This window comes from Scedosporium apiospermum (genome assembly GCF_000732125.1).
Source record: "Scedosporium apiospermum strain IHEM 14462 chromosome Unknown SEQ_SAPIO_0154, whole genome shotgun sequence".
NCBI classification, from domain to species: domain Eukaryota; kingdom Fungi; phylum Ascomycota; class Sordariomycetes; order Microascales; family Microascaceae; genus Scedosporium; species Scedosporium apiospermum.
In genome coordinates, this window is record NW_015971855.1 from 1 (window position 1) to 17,489 (window position 17,489).

Here is a 17,489-nt window from a genome sequence, read left to right on the forward strand (position 1 = left end):
GTGGGAAGCAACCAGGATTCGATCCTGGGAGCGACCCACGAGCGAGCTTTTTGCCTATTTCTTTCTTCCTTTCTTTCTTCTTTTCCTTATGCCCGCCGAGAAGACAATAAATATACTCCAGTGAAACGATAGATATGCCTCATATTAAATTTATTTTCTTGGTTAATTCAGAGCTACTGCTCTGTGGATGTCATTAAATTCCATGTATTGAGACCAAGACGTCGAGACAAATCCTGGAGGCGAGGACCACGGTCTCCACGGGGTGGAGTAACGAGAGAAAAAGGCGATTAGCCTACAGTATCAGCCCTGGCGAGCGCGGCTCTGCTATATTCTATCCCCAGCGATCCTATGGCGTTCATCTAAAGCTGAGATGTTTCCAAGCCAAGATGTTGAACGGCATATTCCGTGGTGATGCCAGCAAATTTCTTCTCGATGACGGTTGACAAGATAATCTGATCTACAATGCCTTCGTTTCTTGGCAAAATTTAGCATGGTGCCCCGCGACTCAACTCAACCCTGTCCACCGAAACCCCGGATTTCCGCAGCCTACCAGGGTTAATGTGGGGAAACGGGGAATCCCGCATGCCGAGACTGAGGCTCTTGACCACGGTCTGTGTATTCGGGGGAGCCCGCCGATCTTTTCCAACTCCAATGCTAAGCGCTTGAGGTAACTAGAGGTCCATTGGAAGAACGAGCTGCCGCTAACACGATTGATGGACCCTGAGGATCGAGGATCCTGTTTTCATTCCCCCCCCCCCCGCCACCCCCATTAAAAGGACCAAATTTATGCTGCTTCTTGACTGCCAAAGTGACAAGTTCGAATATGCTCCCGCAGCGGCACGCAATCACCGGCCGGCACTGTAGTGCCATATAAATGCCAGCGTAGGGATCCTTTAGGCAAACCTCAAGTTTGCTGGTAAATTTATTTCAGCTGAGTATACGTCGACAGACAGTAAATATTTCTTATTGATCTCGAGTGTACTGGTCTACGATGTCTATACACTTCTTAGGCTCCGCTGGTATGTTTGCTTTGGCAGTCATGATACCGAATGTAAGCCTCCGTGCTGATACTGGGACATTGCTATGCTCTCAATGGCTCTCACATACCTTTTTCACTTCTTTTAGAGCGGAAGGCGCTATGCGAGTGTTGTGTTCTTGCCTGATTCACATTGTCCTGGAGGTTTTAACTTTGGTGGGATCATACCTTCATATCAAGCGTCTTTATGAGCATCACTGAGGACGAGGCTTTTGAGGTCTTGGATACATAGCGGGGCTGGACTTACGTCCAACTTCTGGTGTCGGATCTCGCGCGACTGAGCCTCAAGACAGACGGTGTTGCGCCCAAAATCGGCCGCCCTTTCGAAACGGAGTCTGTCGGAAAAGCTATAGCAAGCGGCTGGGAGAAAAAGAAAGGGTTTCTTCTGTTCCTCATGATCCCGCATCACACGAGCCATCCGATTCGAAGGAGAGACAGGCTGAAACACCATGGCCTCACCTGGCGATATTTATCGATGCAGAAGAGGGTAACTGAAGGGGTTAGCTGGGAAAGTGGGTCCATTCCAGTTCTCGTCGAGCTTTTAAGCTACTGAAGAAACTCGACGAGCTGAAAAAGTTGACGGCCCTCTTCTGAATTCTTGAAGGTGTTGGTGCCTCGACACTCTTTGCCTCTGCTCCGCACACAGCCTGGCCCTCGAAAGAGCTTATAGGGGCCCCGCTGTTTGAGTCACTGATTCACTCTAACCTCGCAAATAGTGGTTATGGACACTCTGAAATGTGTTGGAAGGCGGCTAGATTTGTCTGGAATCTAGTAAGACAAGCTGGCATGTTGAGATGGAGAAGATCAAGTGGATATGTTTATAAGTGGACCCGGGCCCATGTCTGATGATGTGGGGAGGATCATCTGCAACATGGGGGGTTTCTGGACGGGCTAAGGGGCGGCACCGTTTCGTTTTTGGAGCCATGCATTGAGACAACGCGCAGATAGGAGTTTTGTTATTAGTGGACGAAGGTTGAGTCTGCTCACACGAGCTAGCACCTCGCTTAAAGCTCGCTCCTGCGATATAATCACTATAATGCATCTCACCGAATCGCTATACGACTATTACGGATCGGTCATTGATGCTGATAAATCTACATAGAAGATCAAAAGCTCCCCTGGTGCTTTAGCTTCCCCGTGCACTGAGATGAGGAGCTCAGCTCGTATGACAATGACAGCAGCAGCAGCGAGGGCGAGTGTTCGAGACTGACTCTCTCAACTACGATGATTTAAACCTCATTTGAATCAGGCTTCAACTGAGGGATAATATCAGCCGGCGGGCGTTAGGAAGTTAGGAGGAATGCTCAAAATAAGGGCTGCGGGCGCACATTCGACACCAGAATCAGCAGTTTAAAGATATTAGAGAAAGTCAGGGCCTGCCGATTGGGAGAAGAATGAGAAGTGTGCCGGGAAAAAAATGCAAAAGCTAGGCTCACCTGGAACATAGTCTCGGACACTGCTAATTCCCACTTGCTGGCTCGGCCGGGTTCAATAGTCTTTGTGATGTAATGTAATTTTGGCTTGGACGGATCCGACGGAAACAATAGGAGGAACATTCCTGTCAGGACGATGACTATTGGCTGGGACGAGCGAGCACATCGTCCGTTTCAACCCGCAAGATGGGAAAAAAATGCCTTGCTTGAGATCCAATGAGGTGATAGTTGTTTGTTGGTTCGTCTCCAGCCAAACATGCCCGAGGTTAAAATTTGATGTCCCTAATGAGAACTGATTTACGATGCAGTTGTAATGACCGGCATCCGACCGAAACTGGCCAGCAAGGGACTAAGCAAGGGACACCCGCTGCAGGTAATCGTGGGCTGTTCAAGGGTTTGCTATTGGCAGGATCCAGTAGGATCGTCGGCACTAGGGCCACCATGTTGGTATCCCTACCTGTGGGCTTGGGGGCCGGCAATGGCGCCGCCACCGCCGGCCGACCACTGATTGACAGGAGAATTACCGGATCCGGAGGCACTGCCATGAGACTTAGCCGTTGCGGGAGTGCCGATCGATATTTTAGCCCAAGATTTTTATAGCAGCGGGGACAAACATCGAAGCATCAACGGTCCGTTGTCTTGGCCTCACCGCAATGATGCAATGATACCTGTCTTAGGCCTTGGGGTCGCGGAATGGACGGTGATGGGGGCATTGAATTCATGTATAAAAGCCAGACTTGCCGCCGTCGAGAAGACACGGCTTGTTCCTTACTGCCCAGACTCATCCATTGAATCCTTCTCCATTCCATTTGTCTGCTCTCATATCTAATAGCAAGTTTCTTGTGATATCCGGTCTGACCACCTTCTCCATCCAACACAATGAAGTTCTCGACTCTTTTCGTTGCTGCCTTCTCTATCGCCACGGCTTGCGCCTCGGTCCTGCCCCTCAATGCGAGGACCGATGTTCCGGCGGAGACCCGCGCCGTTCCCGTCGGCGGCATCGCCGATGTCCAGTCTACCATCACGGGCCTTAAGTCGACGATTGACAAAGAGCTAGCCGACATCAGTACGCATACGTTTGGATCCAACTGAACTTACAAATATTACTTTCATTTTATACTGACTCCCCCACAGCCGCCCTCGTTGGCACCGGCAATCCCAGCGATGCTGACATCGCCAAGGCGAAGGACAAGCTCACCAGCCTCATCTCCCAAGTTGAGGGCACCGTCGGCACCGTGACTCCTGCCATCGCTGCTATCGACCCCGCAACCGCGACCATCAAAGATGTGGTCGCTCTCGTCAATGAAGTCCAGGCTCTTGTAGCTGCACTTCAGAAGGCTGTTGGAACTCTTCTCAAATATGGTATGTACTGAACTCGCGCGTACGAAACAGTATCATAAGCGAGGTTTACTAAATCCAATCCAGGAAATCTCTCGGGCATCACGGTATTGGTCAAGACCCTCTTGCATACTGTAGATAGCCTCCTCAACATCGTCGTCAATCTTGTTTTCCGCGTTCTGGCCACTGTTGGGTTGAACGGCCCTCTCGTTGCCGAGCTTCGCGACGCCGTTAAGGGTCTCCTTAACCTCGCCGTCGGCATTCTTTCGCCCATCGTTGTTGCTCTGCTCGGCGCCCTCTTGTAAGAGTCGGATATGTCGACCCTTGCCAACTACGCGGATCGGTGGCTCAGGGAGCGCTTTGGAACTTAGGTGGCACCGACCATAAACAACCTGGCCAGACTCGTGGTGTCACGGCTTGCCATAATATTAGTGTATTGTAATATTTTAGCAGACTCGATGGAATATTTTTAATTAATTAAAACTTCTTAAAAAAAAAACAACTTCTCGATGAACTTGTGGGTGCTCAAATGTGGTGTGATGAAATGAAAGCGTCCAGCGAAGCGTTGCTCCCGTATCGCCATGTGTCTAGAGTCTCTCCTAAGCTAGACCCGAGACTCCAGGTCTCAAAACTAATCTCTTTTGTACTTTGTATTGATATTATCACGCCAGACTGGCTGACCTGGCTACTCGGTACTGAGTAGTCCCGCACACATACTCCGTAGTCCTCGTACGTACATTAGAGCATCGAACCGATATACACTAGAGCCAAATTGGTGAAGGAAAAGGTACGGCGCCGCAGTGGAGTGAACGTTAACTCCACAAACTCCACAACGGAAGCGATATCAGGTGAGCGAGGCGAGTTTACGAATACATATACGAAGTACTCCGTAAACTAGTGCAGGGGAGAGAAACAGATTGACAGGTATTTCTATTGAACATACATAACCGAGACTGTCTAACTTGATCCCTTGTGCTTGGTGAAGACAAGGAAATCTTCGATGTTTTGGTGGTCCCTTTATTTCCGAGTTCCGACACTGAACAGTGGAGTCTGTGATCCAGTCCACCATCAATTTGATGCGACAATCAATCTTGAGTTCTGCCCTTCCAATTCCTAGACAAAGTGGACCACGGAATATTTCTTGGAGTCAGCGACGTCAAGAGAATCGGGACATGGAGTGATGCACTTCGACTGCACAGACCAGGTGGATGATTTATTTTGGGGCTGCTGCCCAGACTGAGCCCACCACTGCTTTTCCTATCAGGTGATGACGCAGATCAGTGCATCGTCATAAAGTACTATTCCGTTTTGACGAATACTTCAATATAGAAATAGCTCAGTTCTTCCCATGGGTGAGGGTTGTTGAACAGTGATACGACGGAGTATTATTACAAGGTACTTTGTAGTGGCGAGTGACTGCGAACGCCCTATTTACAGGGGAGCGAGCAGAAAATAGGGCAATAGTAGATTAGTTAGCAGTTTGCTGAGCCATGGGACCCCTGGAACACAACATCAATCACCTCAGCAAATCACGTTGATTTGCCACCATCGACGCGTCGCAACCTCGTCAAACGAACTTGTTGATCTTGAAATCATGAAATCAGGAGAGCCTCGAATGCCCATTTGCATTGTCGATTCGAGCTAGCCGTCAAGTTGGTCAAATAATTTAAGAGCTCTTGAATCATCGTAATCGTATCGGGTTCAACTTTGATACTCCGTCTTATCAAATCAACCTTAATTTCATCAGCGTCCCCGAAAATGCCACCCCGTACTCGAAAGCGACCCGCCGCGTCTGGTGCCGAGGACTCGGACTCGACCACCTCATCTAAGAGGTCGAGGACCAATGACCCAAGCAACAATGCTGCCGATGAAGCACCTGCCAATATTGCCAACGCTGCCAACGCTGCTAATGGCAACACCAACAACAACGGTGGAAATGCTGATCTCCCCCGACTGCCCCGGAGAGACCGCTGGTCCCCCGCGTCCGTCTCGGGAAACCTAGACACTGACTTTCGCAACAATATGCGCAATCCTGCCAGAGCCCGTGAATTCCTCTGCTACTGCAAACCGAGCATTCTTGGTGAAGATGATGACGATGATGAATGGGAAGACGAAGACGAAGATGAAGACGAAGAACACAGGAAAGGAGACGAAAAAGAAGGCGAAAACGGAGACGTCGTTGAACTGGAAGACGTAAAGAAACGCTGCGACCATGGTCGGACATGCATCTGCGGCAAACCTGCTGCCGCCCATCCCGATCATCCTTGGTGCATGACTCGGGCCGGTCGTCAGCTCGTATTTCAGTGTCATGTTCAATCCCAGATTCGCTGTCCCGATAATTTCGACGCCTATACTTACAACGACCATACGGGCCGAGGCATCCTCCAAGTCTTGCAGAACCTCTTGCTTGACTATGACGAGGCCGATGACGACTGGTTTAGGCAATGGGCTGTTTGTGAGACCATCGTGGAGATCCTGCCTCGAGACGCTTTCTCGCCTCTATTCCAGTTAGTTCATGAATCATGACCCCTCCCCTTTCCCCTGTTAATGTCATCTGCTAACGATGCTGACCTAGAATTGACGGGTCTGATGATTTGATGGTGGCCGTCGAGATGGTCGGCCTCTTGTTCCTTTCTATGCTTGCCCGCCTGGAGCGTGAAGGACAGCTCTCGCCCGATTCCGAGGTGAGGGACCTTGCGGCTGTCATGGGTCTCTACATTGAGCTGGCCGATTGCCTCTCCGAAGTGGGCCTTGACCCTGAACTTGACTCCGAAGAGGACGCGCCACCCGAAAAGAATCAGAAGAAGGAGACCAGCGGAAAAGCCAGAAAGGCTGCCTACAAGTATAAGAAAGGCACCTGGCCTCGCTTGATCGCCGCGTACGCCGCGAAGCATAACATCACGCTCACGGGCCGCCTGCCCAAGCTGGATGCAAAGCTGGCCTCTGGAGAATTCGCCGCTTTACCCCTGCCCCCAACCACTCGGGACACCTGGGGCTGGAAGAAAACCCTGAAGAAGTATACCAGAGACAACGGCGTTCCGTTCTTCGAAAATGGTCTGGGGCCCGTAACCATTGGAGGAGACTCGCTCGATCTGACCTCGTGGACCAGTGCGGAGCGTAAGGAGGTTAGTTTCAACGGTAAGGACCCCCTTGGTCCTCGCCAAAGGAAGGCTATCAGGGATGGCCTGGTTGTGATGCTCGGGTGATTGTCGCGAGTCCATTCTATTCTTTTTCTCTTTTCTAGCCTGTCGCCCCCTAGAAGCGACACCTGAAGGCATCCCGTTGTAATATTATTAGTTAGCTTGACGCCACAGATTGCTCTTAACAAGATGGGTTTGAATTATTGTCTATCAATCAAAATGGCCCGCTATGTGATGCGAAACAGCTGCCTCGTCACCTTCAAATTCTCCACATACGGGACATGTGACGATCTCGCCGCTGGTTGAAGCCGCTGGTTGCTGCAGCGCGTCTTCGGAGGACTGAGTCGATTCTTGCCGCCTCCTCCTATTCTGCTTCGCTGGCCGTATGTAGGCATCCAGTCCTATTCCCTGGGGCGGCGGGGGCTGGTACGCCTCGTCATTACGCCGCCGACCACCCCGCCGTGGTGGGCGTGATTCTGTTTCGTTTGCCGTTCCGTCCACCGAGAGGAGCGCACCACCAAGGATGTTCTGTGCATCGCCCGCGGCTGCCAATGAGCCGCCCAGTTCCTCTTGTCCCGCGTACGTGCCGGAATCTTCTGTTGATGCTGAGCCCCGTGCCATGGTCTGGACCCTCCCCACGCGCCCGTCGACAAGTCTCACTTTGATGCCGCGGGGATGGTTCCCGCGCGTGAGCACGCTGCCCACGGTGCCGGTGACAGTTCTTCCCGTTGGTTGGTCGGCTTTGAGGACAATGTTGACTTGGGCGCCAATGACCACTTCAGCCGTGGTGGGCACGCGACGCGCAGCCCTGGCGATGGGGCGGCTCATTTTGAGAGTTTTATGATTTTAGTGTTGATTTGGTATGTGTGAAGGAAGGCGAATTTGGGTCTTCTTGAATTGGTGGATGGTTTGGTGGGATATCAAATTGTCATGTTCAGACACATTTTTGGATGAGTGAAGGAGTGAAGTCTTAAGACCCTAAAATTTACGATCGCTTATTGTAATTTATGCATAATTCGGGGCATCCACACAAATCATACACCCCCCAACGGCCTTTGGGTTGAATCAGAGATCAATATCATCACGCACTTATTTTTATTTAGCGATAGTCTCAATATATCCCGTTACTACGGGTAAGGCCTAGTTTCTTTAGGCTCTAAATTCTGTGTCTTTATACACTGGATCGACTTGTATTTGTCGGGCAGCTGAGCGCAGAGGCTAAGGCTACCTCCACCTAAATGACAATGACGGCAACACTTGGTGCATCTTTTTCCTCTCATTCAGCGGCAGTATTCTCGGGTGCTCAACCTCAGACTGGTGCCCAGATATCTTCCGCGTAGGATCGTGGGCTTGAGTACCAATCCAATGTCTTCCTCTCCTGGAACGGGATCTCCGAAAGAAGAGGCCTAAAACTCGGCACCAATGCGCCTGTAGCAACATTGTATGATACTGGGCTCGTAGCATCCCGAGTGACGGCGATTCTCTGACGGAGTTGACTATGCGTTTGTGAAGTGGAATTGCTTTGGTCGGCCAAACATGGGTTTCTTGTGCGGGATTTTGGATTCCATTCCATCTCATCAGGTCAATAAAAGCATCAAGTGATAGCTCCTTCCCTGACCCTTGAGCAAAATATATAAGTATTATTTGAGTCATTGACAAGAATGGAAGTCAACGCTGGATGGATCCCGGCCCACCCCAGCTCCGGCTCCGACTCCGGCTCCGATGAAGCGACCACTAATCCGAACCCGCAACTCACGAATCTTATAAGTTATGGGTATTAAATTCTGATTCATATTGACTGTTGATTCCATACTCAGAAAAGTTGTAGTTTTTCCTAATCAAGGAAAATATATAACAAGGCACCGATACTAATGTCCGACAGTACAGCCGATCGGTGTTAACAGCGGATATGCGTCACGCTCATCCCTGAATTATTGCTCGCCATTGGTCTGTCGCCGAAATTTCATTCCTCCGGTAAATATACAGATACCTGGAGCCCTCCAGAATAGGGGACACACGTCGTCTTGAAACCGTTCTTCGGGTCGTGGATGTACCCAAGGAAGTCTTTATAGAGGGCCTTGGCCATGACAGTATTGTCCGCGAGGACAATGGCACCTCGCTTCAGGCGTGGGCGGATAATCTCGAGGGTAGGGAGGGCCAGTGGGGTCCAGACTTTTCAATATGATTAGCAAAATTGTAGTTTTTTTTTTTTTTTTTTTTTTTTTTTTTTTTTGAGTCTAGGAGGTTTCATGACTTACTATCGAGGAGGAGCAGGTCAATCTGGTCGGGCATCCCTTCCTCAACCTTGAGAGTTTCAAGCAAATCGCCGACTCTCAGTTCAATCCATGGCTCGACTTCCTCACCAGCCTGTGCCCAGTGCTTTCGAGCCCTCTCGGCCTTGGTTGGTTCCTTCTCTGTCGCAATGACCTTTCCCGTGACGGACTGGCCGGCGGCTTTGGCATCGGCGACGTTCTGCCCCACGGCAAGGCCGAGATAGATGGTGGATACGCCGAAACTGGTGCCGGCCTCGACAATGTTCTTGGCGCCGATACTTCGGGCGAGGAGATACATGAACTGGCACTTGTCCTCCTCGAGACTGACAAACTTGTCTCGCATATGGTCATCGGCCGACTTGTTCCATAGGGTACCAGAGACATAATATTTGATCAAACGGGACAGATAGAAGAGGGTCTGAGAGACGGATTTCTCCTGCGCCGCCGATTCGGCGTGCAGTTTGACGAGCAGATCGTGCACGCGTTGGCTTGCCGTGACGGCCCGGGTCTGCGCTGGTGTTGGGGGCATTTGTTCGTGACTCGGAGTGATACAGTGCGATGAAGATCTGATAACGGATAGATCAGATGGTTTGATATTCCAGGCGTTTTGGAGTTGGTCAAGCGAAGGTATAAATACTTGGCTAAGCTTGGGCCTTTTGCGGGGAAACACCGAACGACCAGGGTTGATGACTCAAGTCTTCCACGGTGCCGATTGAACCGGTCCATTGCCCGGAGTCGTGGAAGTCACTTCGCGGCCTGGGAAAAGGATCGGTAAAAAAGGTATTAGATGTAGGCAAGGCCTTGTCATTGCAACGAAGCAAGCTCATTACGATCCCAAACCGGCAAGGTTAAAGCCAGGCTCCTCTGCAATGACACACTCACTGGGGTGTCTATGGATGAGCGGACGCTAGGGGTTTAGCGGTGATAGACATCATTTGATTGGGATGCCGCTCCGCCCTCGCGCGACCGACAAAGTCCGATGGCCGAATCGCGAATCGGAGAAGCAAAAGGCAGATGCGGGACCGAAGTCCGAGGAGATGTCCAAATAGCAAAGGTACATTCTTTCATGTGATCCTTGAGTACATGATATCGACAGGTTGCCATTCGTGAGAATTGAGAACAACTGTTATCTAAATACGGTACCAAGATGGGAAGGCATCGCCGCCCCCCTCCCCCCAAAATCCCACAAACTTTGCTGCAGTACATTTTTTATCGATGTATTGTGAAGGCCTGTGGCTGCCAATCCTCATTTCCTTCAAGAATGTGAGTCACCCTCGGCCATATCGCTAGGAATAAGCATAGCTGTAGGTGTTCGCGGCTCTTTTGACAGACTTGTGGTAGCACCCTGCCGAGGAGTTGAAGCGTGTGCTTTCGTCGCTGGCGGTGGAGTGATTGACTGGGTGTTAATCCATGCTTCTATGTCTACACCTTTGGACGAACTTCCCCCTTTCTTGATAGTGCGTTGTCGAGGCTGGTCACGAGACTTGGGTAGGGATGTCTTGTCTGGACTTCTGCGCCGACCTCGAATCTCCCTGTCTGAGTGGCGTCCTGTAAGGGGCTCACTCAATTCCGCCAGATGATTTGCGCTGATGGCTACGAATGGAGTCTCCAGCTCTTCGTGGGCCTGTGAGATACCAAGACCAGTCTGTAAAGGGGACAACTGAGAAGTACTTTTCCGGTGCCTTATCCACGCAGAAACATCGCGGTAGGCAGCAGTGCGGGTTCCGATCCTGTTTCTCTGCTCCACCGATTCTGAGTGAGACCGCGGCCGAGAGCTATGTAGAAGCGGATATTCTTCGCTCATATGGAACGCGGACACGTCAACAGGGGGTCCGGCACGGCTTATACTACTCTCCAGCCTGGACGCAGGTGTTTCCATCGAGGTGGACCGTCTGTGATCTCTGCTAAATAGAGAATCATTCTTGCTCTGATTCGCTTTCTGGCTTGGACTTTGTAAAGAGTTTAATTTCGAGTCGAATAGAGATAACCGGTGGGAATTGTGCCTGCGCGAAGGTGGGTTGACGTTGACTTGTCCCATTCGGTTCGCCAAATTGAAGCTCTCTTCATGCGAGGAGCTGAATTGTGCAGAGTCTGTGACTGGGAACGAGTGATCTGTTTTCCCTCCCATCGATAGCAATCTCGTGTATTCGACAGCCAATTGCTCGAGAGTTCGAGTTTGAGGTAGAGCTTCAACGTATCCTTCCTCATCTGCCTTGGACCAAGATAGACGGGATGCGGTGTTGGAGCCCCTAGGAGCATCGTATAGATACCGCTGATCTAAATTATCGCGTCCTTCGAGAGTACTGGTACTTGGGAATTCGATATTAGAGTTGGTAGCACCATAGCCAAAGGAAGTAACGCCAACGTCGTTCTCAGAAAACCGCCGACTCCGGGAAAACCATAGGCCGTGGTCAGGCAAAGACGAACGATGATGTCGTGAACGAGCCATCGCAGCGGTTTGACTCGGTGTGGTATACAGGATCTCGGCGGGCGTGTAAGAGCTGACATACTGTTGGGTTCTTGGCTTAACTGGGGGAAGAGACATACAAGACCGACGGGGGCTCGGGGTTGGGGTTGGGCCTGTCAGCGTGGGAATGTAGGCATTAATAGTTGATGGAGTGACTTCTAGACCAGCCCCCGAGGAAGTTTGGGTTTCTCGGCTTCTTTCCTGGGGTTCTCGCTGCAAACTAGTGGCAGACGAACCTTGCATGACAGGCCCATCAAGCATTCCGTGCCGGGGGATTTGCCGAGGTGGCCGAGGAACAGTCGTCGCATTTTTGTTTGCGATACTTGTAGGAAGGAACAAATTTTCATTGTCGGTAGGGTACTCTTGTCCGTCAGGTCGGTAGACAAGCTGTCCGAAAGGCGGGCTGGCTGTGTCGACAATTAGAAGCTCTTGATCTCCTCGTCCCAGAATGCCGTACACGTTAACCTCTCCATCTCGAATGCCGAGGACGGCGCTGGTTCCCGCGTAATTAAGGTCATGCTCCGCCCCCGAGCGGTTGACAAAAACAACGATGACCTCCCTCTCAGTTTGGTTCTCGATAAGTGGTGTTAGCCGTGATATCCAATACCTGAGGGCTTCCATGTCAGGTTCCTGGGGTGAGGTGCCGAACAACTCGGGAGGCTCGTTCGTCGGCCAAGCCATAGTTACAATGACCAGATTGGAGTTGAGTTTAGTGACATGGGTGGAAAACTCGAACGCCGTGGACGGAGCGTGGAAGTGATATGGACTGCTGCAGAGTCAATCATTCGTTCTGGAAATAGAGTGATAGATCGAGTACGGAATTGAGCCCTTACGCAATGTCGGACGATATTCCGAGAGCTGACCGAACCCCAGCAATCTCTCCAGCATAAAAGCCTTCCCTCCCTTCCAAGGCCCATGTTTCGTCGATGCTAAAGAGATGCTTTTTCCGATAGCTTCCAACGATTTCCCCGTCTCGATTTACCACTATGGCAGAGTTGTAGTATTCCGGCGAGGATGGCCAGTTCTGAATGGCGTCGCTTGACGATTCGGGGTACCCGACCACCACAGTACAGTCGTATTTAAGTGCAGTAGTTCTGGCCCAAAGACTGCTGACTCCTGATCCCGTAGGTTCGAGGTGAGGGAATATTTCGTGGAGTGATTTGAAGTAATACCCTAACAGCGGTACAGGAACATATCAGCTATGTACCAGCGAGGCCCAGATCGCAACCATCAACTCCTTGTGTGTGCCCGGGCTTCACCGGCGTTTAGTGGCGTCGCAACAAAGGAGAAACAGTCAAACTGCTTGTTTATCTAGGAGTACTCTAGACTCTAATTTTCACACCTACCAGTGAATGCCAGTTCTGGGAGAACAAGCAGATCCAGATTTTCTACATCGGCGGGGTCTTGTCGAAGCAAAACAGCATCTGCTCTCGAGAGATTGTTATTCACGTCGGCCTTGACGGGAGAGAACTGTAGACAACCGATCCGCATCTTAGATGGAGTCTCAGAATTTTGATGAAGAAAAAAAAAAAATCAACGCTGCAGAAGAGAATCCCGATCCATGGGGAGTGGTTCAAAGATCTGGATGCTGGCGAAGAGCATGGTTTCAAGGGCGGGGTTCTAGATGGGCAAGAATGAAAATAAGGTCTGTAAGTAAATGGAGAAATGGTGGAACGGTACAAACGTTGGGGGCTGGCAATATCAATCTGGGATGTACCTCTGGAGGGATGAGTTCGAGCAGAACTGGTGGGAAGTTCCACAATCAATGTGAGGACCAGTATAAAGCTCACTCAAGGGAAACAAGAGGATCATGCAGATGTCGATTGAACATTTTCGAAGACATAATAAGCAGGAAGCCCATGCGGCATACACCATACCCACCAACCAGCAGCCAATTGATCCCCAATTCCAGACGTGTGCGTATGCAGACAATGGTCCCCAGTCACACAGCCCCTCTTTCTCCTTGGTCGAAGACAGCCAGTGTTTCCACACTACTGCACAATACTGGTTGGTAGATGAGTTTGGGCACTTCCTGGGTCTGGTGCTTGAATGGTTGGCAAACAGATGCCGTTTCAGTGGCGCTTGGGACTCCAGAGCTCACTCCCAGATCGGCATTTGGTGTTCCAGATAGGTACATGAGCTTAGCGCCGAGAAGTTAGTTCTATCGCGGTTGCTTTGTGGCGAGCCTCACCCTTGCATCTGACCTGCATTGATATCACATCACATCCCCTTGGCAGCTCCACCCCCAACTCATTAATAAAACAGATCAATAGGTGTTTGTTGGAGCGATGTGACCTTGTCCGTATTGAGACGACAAATAACACCTGGGCGACACTTTTTATCCGACAAGAAGTATTACGTAGATCATAAGGATCTTTTAAGATGGATACAACCTGCCAGTGCACTCATCCCCATCGGTTCATCATGTCGTGTTTGCGAAATCTTATTCGCTTGAGACATTTGGGCCGATGAGTAGCCTTCCCGTACTTGATTGAGTCAAGATAATACGCCGTCTCTGCTGCGCTTGCTATCGTTTCTCTATCCACGCCCTCATCACTCACGAATTTCGAAACGAGGTAAATTTAGTGGTGTAACACTTGAGACCACTGAAAACTTGTCAGAAAACATCGGGGTATGCCGAGTCGATGAATCGCTTCTGCAGAGGACATCATAAACGTCGTTTAAAGAAGTTCCAGCATCGATCGTGATTCTGGGCAATGGCAGTATGAAAGAAAGAGCTAAAAAGCTACCAACTGGTATTCCTAACTCGGAAGCGTATATATAGCGAAGCTGGAAGACAGAATGCCAATCACATTCAATTCCATTACCATGATGTCTACGGGATTCGATTTAAGATGCAACCTAGATGGTAGATGTTCTGTGAAGAAGATGCCCTCTCAATATTTCCTTGGCGCTATAATACAACCAGCATTCGCGGCAATTCTACGCTTGACCAGATTCAGAGGTGGACGCCTACCATCCTCACGTTGGGAACTTCTGTCTGGTCGGCCAAATCCGTGCACCCCTTCCCTTCCCAAATATGTAGCTCCATCATAACCGGACAAAGGATACTGCGAGAAACCCACACGCAAACAAGCCAGCCACTAGAGCAAATGGAATGCCAGTCCACTCACGACCAAGGCTGAGGCCCCATCGAAAGGATAGAGTAAGTAGGGGGCCTGCAACGAGTCCGCCGATAGATTGTGTTACCGCCAGGGCCGAGTAGAGCAGCCCTGCTTCATCCTGGTGACAGAAGGTAGTCACAAGACTGCGTGCGGCTGGGGCAAAGCCGTAACCTAACGCGAAGATGGCGATACCCAGTGCCGCGAGGGCCACGATAGGAGCTGCCGAAATAACGAGCGACCCGACGGCAAAGAAGGCAAGGGAAAGGCGACTAATAAGCAGATCCTTGCCTTGGGCGCTCATTTTGCGTTTTACCAGGACTCTGTTAAGAGCCGGAAGTGCAACTAGGAGCAGAGCAAGGTTTATGGCGGCTCGAACTGTGATCAAAAGACTAGCCTGTGGATAAAAAGTGCCGCGGTTAGTCAAAGCAGAACACCAGACGGGGATGATGGCCATTATCAGGGCTCGCACCTTTTCGTACTTCCAGTTGAAGCGCTGCCGAATGTACTGAAGGAGGAAACTCATCGACTGACGCCCTAAAGCGGAAACGAAGAAGGCTAACAGAACAGCGATGACGTTACGCTTTACGAGAGGCCGGAGCCTTAAAGCCATGGCAGAGTGCGTAGGTATTGGCGGCGTGCCATCCACCTCGGCGTGCCTCTCATCATCTGGACCAGTATCGCGTGAAAGTGTTTCCGTTTCAGGTGACGTCTTCCGCAAAGTCTCTGGCAGGAGGAGGAGCGGAACCATGCCACCAAGAATAGTCAAAACACTGTAGATGAAGTATGGTATCCACGGGTTCTTAGACATAAGAAAAGCGCTTAATGGTGTAGCCACGACTTCTCCCACGAGCCCGCAAGCGGCCAGAAGGAAGAATAGGTTTACTCTCGCGGTGGGGCGACGTCAGCGACAACTAGGAAGATCATGGAGCTAGCAACAGCATCGCCTCCGCCCACGAAGGTCGCAATCGAAGACAACCAGATAAGGCGCGGTGGGAACATGTCCGGGTGCCATAGAATTGTCTTTGAGATGACATCCTGCAAGAGAGCGCCGAGTATAGGCAAGACGATGACGGGGCGACGTCCGTAGCGGTCAGCCAAGATGCCGAAGGGTATAGCCACTAAGAGCCCTGGAAGACGATTGAAAGTGTTGAGCAATTGATTGACTGTCGCAAGCTCAGCCTGGACAGGGCCTACCGTGCAGTCGTGTTCGCCCGGAACGGAGTTGTAATGGCGGCTGCAAATAATGCCTTCGAGGATGCTTGTCTGGGGCGCATCAAGGAAGAAAGCAGCAAGGTCGATCAGAATGACCATGGCAAAGCTTACGGCGATAACACGGCGCTGATGGGCGTCATCGTGGCCACGCTTGGGGCCTAGCAAAGGCCTCTCTTCTCCGGTGCCACCCGACATGTTGTTCTGCCCCCGTGCTTGATGTTAACAGTGCGGATCGTATAATAACTTGATCGATTCCAGGCAGAAGTTGGGTCTGTAGCGTCTCAAAATTGTTATGTCAGCAAAGAGCCGGGCGGGTTCTAAATCCTGTCCACCTTCTATCCTCTAATACTCCGACACTACATCTCACAGAAAAAGACGCAACTTAAAACTGAGAATAAGCCTTGGGTACGTTTGACATTCAATTTGGAAAGCGACTAGATTCATGCGAAGGAATACAGGTTTCAGGTGAATTTGGGTGCAATTCCAGGAGATCAAGGAGGAAACTCCAGTTTACCTCCCCTGATAAGTTTCGTAGTGGCAGAATGTTAAGAACTCAAGACAATAGAATCTTCGGGAAAGCCGGCAGCAGGCCTTACCAGTTTGAAATCGCGGGATATAACTCGGCGCCGATTCGAGATAGCTATGGAGAACTTGTGATTGAGTTTCCATTTATTGTCTGAAAATGGGAATTAGCTGTCATCTTCTGTGACGAGCCCAAGCTCGAAGCTCGACGACGATTAAATCGTCGTTCAGCGTTCGCATATTTCTAACCTTCTGAAGTTGCTTCCTGGTTAATAAGATAGACTTTATATAACTCTACCTATAGCCGGCTAGTCGTTAGTTTTCGGATAGAGAGTATATATTCCCGAGAGGTATTTTACAGGTCTTTTCCTTGGAGATACTAATGCCTTATCAATTCTCCGTTTTGTCTACTAATGGACTCTAGAGATGTGGGAATCTATGCCAAGCGCGAGACTGAGTGACTTAGTAGCATAGCCATTTCGCCTCCACCGCTGAACTAAGTTGAGCCTAAAACGAGCCGCCCTCACACCGTATTATCATGAGGCCGGCCAAAGAAGCCTCACCGCAAAGAATATCCAGCTCTGGGAAAGCCAGGCTGGAAAGGAAAAGAAATAGGAAACAAGAATAGGACAATTAAGATGCTGTATTCCGCGGACTCATAAACAGAGTAAAAAGGAAAGCTAAAAAAAGAAAAAAAATCAAGATGTTTTAGCATCTCCCATACCAGGAATCGAACCAGGGTCTATGCTGCGCTCATTAGATGAGAGAGCATTATGCTAACCACTACACCATATGGGATGGCGGATTGTTGAGCAACTCCGTCCGACTATCCACCTACAAATGAAACTCGAGGAATCGGTGGAACGAGGAAACAAACACCCGAGCAGAGACAAATAAGAGGACAGCGACGCAGGCGCACACAGAAGAAACTATTTCACTACAA

The 17,489-nt window shown here is 50.4% G+C and overlaps 5 protein-coding genes across 5 annotated transcripts; 2 read left to right on the top strand and 3 right to left on the bottom strand.

Annotated features, from left to right (window-relative positions):
- Positions 1 to 3,348: 3,348 nt before the first annotated feature.
- SAPIO_CDS9813 (uncharacterized protein) lies at positions 3,349 to 4,112 on the top strand (the record flags this gene model as incomplete). The annotated part of the gene is made up of 3 exons (XM_016791115.1): positions 3,349 to 3,535; positions 3,604 to 3,831; positions 3,895 to 4,112. The coding sequence occupies 3 exons, from the start codon at positions 3,349 to 3,351 to the stop codon at positions 4,110 to 4,112; spliced, it is 633 nt and encodes a 210-aa protein (XP_016638959.1).
- Positions 4,113 to 5,565: 1,453 nt separating this feature from the next.
- SAPIO_CDS9814 (uncharacterized protein) lies at positions 5,566 to 7,013 on the top strand (the record flags this gene model as incomplete). Its single annotated transcript, XM_016791116.1, has 2 exons — positions 5,566 to 6,314; positions 6,383 to 7,013. The coding sequence occupies 2 exons, from the start codon at positions 5,566 to 5,568 to the stop codon at positions 7,011 to 7,013; spliced, it is 1,380 nt and encodes a 459-aa protein (XP_016638960.1).
- Positions 7,014 to 7,147: 134 nt separating this feature from the next.
- On the bottom strand, positions 7,148 to 7,775 carry SAPIO_CDS9815 (Uncharacterized protein; the record flags this gene model as incomplete). Its single annotated transcript, XM_016791117.1, has 2 exons — positions 7,148 to 7,174; positions 7,224 to 7,775. The coding sequence occupies 2 exons, from the start codon at positions 7,773 to 7,775 to the stop codon at positions 7,148 to 7,150; spliced, it is 579 nt and encodes a 192-aa protein (XP_016638961.1).
- A 578-nt stretch (positions 7,776 to 8,353) lies between these two features.
- Positions 8,354 to 9,749, bottom strand: SAPIO_CDS9816 (uncharacterized protein; the record flags this gene model as incomplete). The annotated part of the gene is made up of 3 exons (XM_016791118.1): positions 8,354 to 8,375; positions 8,966 to 9,119; positions 9,206 to 9,749. The coding sequence occupies 3 exons, from the start codon at positions 9,747 to 9,749 to the stop codon at positions 8,354 to 8,356; spliced, it is 720 nt and encodes a 239-aa protein (XP_016638962.1).
- Positions 9,750 to 14,646: 4,897 nt separating this feature from the next.
- Positions 14,647 to 16,219, bottom strand: SAPIO_CDS9817 (uncharacterized protein; the record flags this gene model as incomplete). The annotated part of the gene is made up of 4 exons (XM_016791119.1): positions 14,647 to 14,717; positions 14,822 to 15,206; positions 15,282 to 15,582; positions 15,696 to 16,219. The coding sequence occupies 4 exons, from the start codon at positions 16,217 to 16,219 to the stop codon at positions 14,647 to 14,649; spliced, it is 1,281 nt and encodes a 426-aa protein (XP_016638963.1).
- Between the last annotated feature and the right edge of the window lie 1,270 nt (positions 16,220 to 17,489).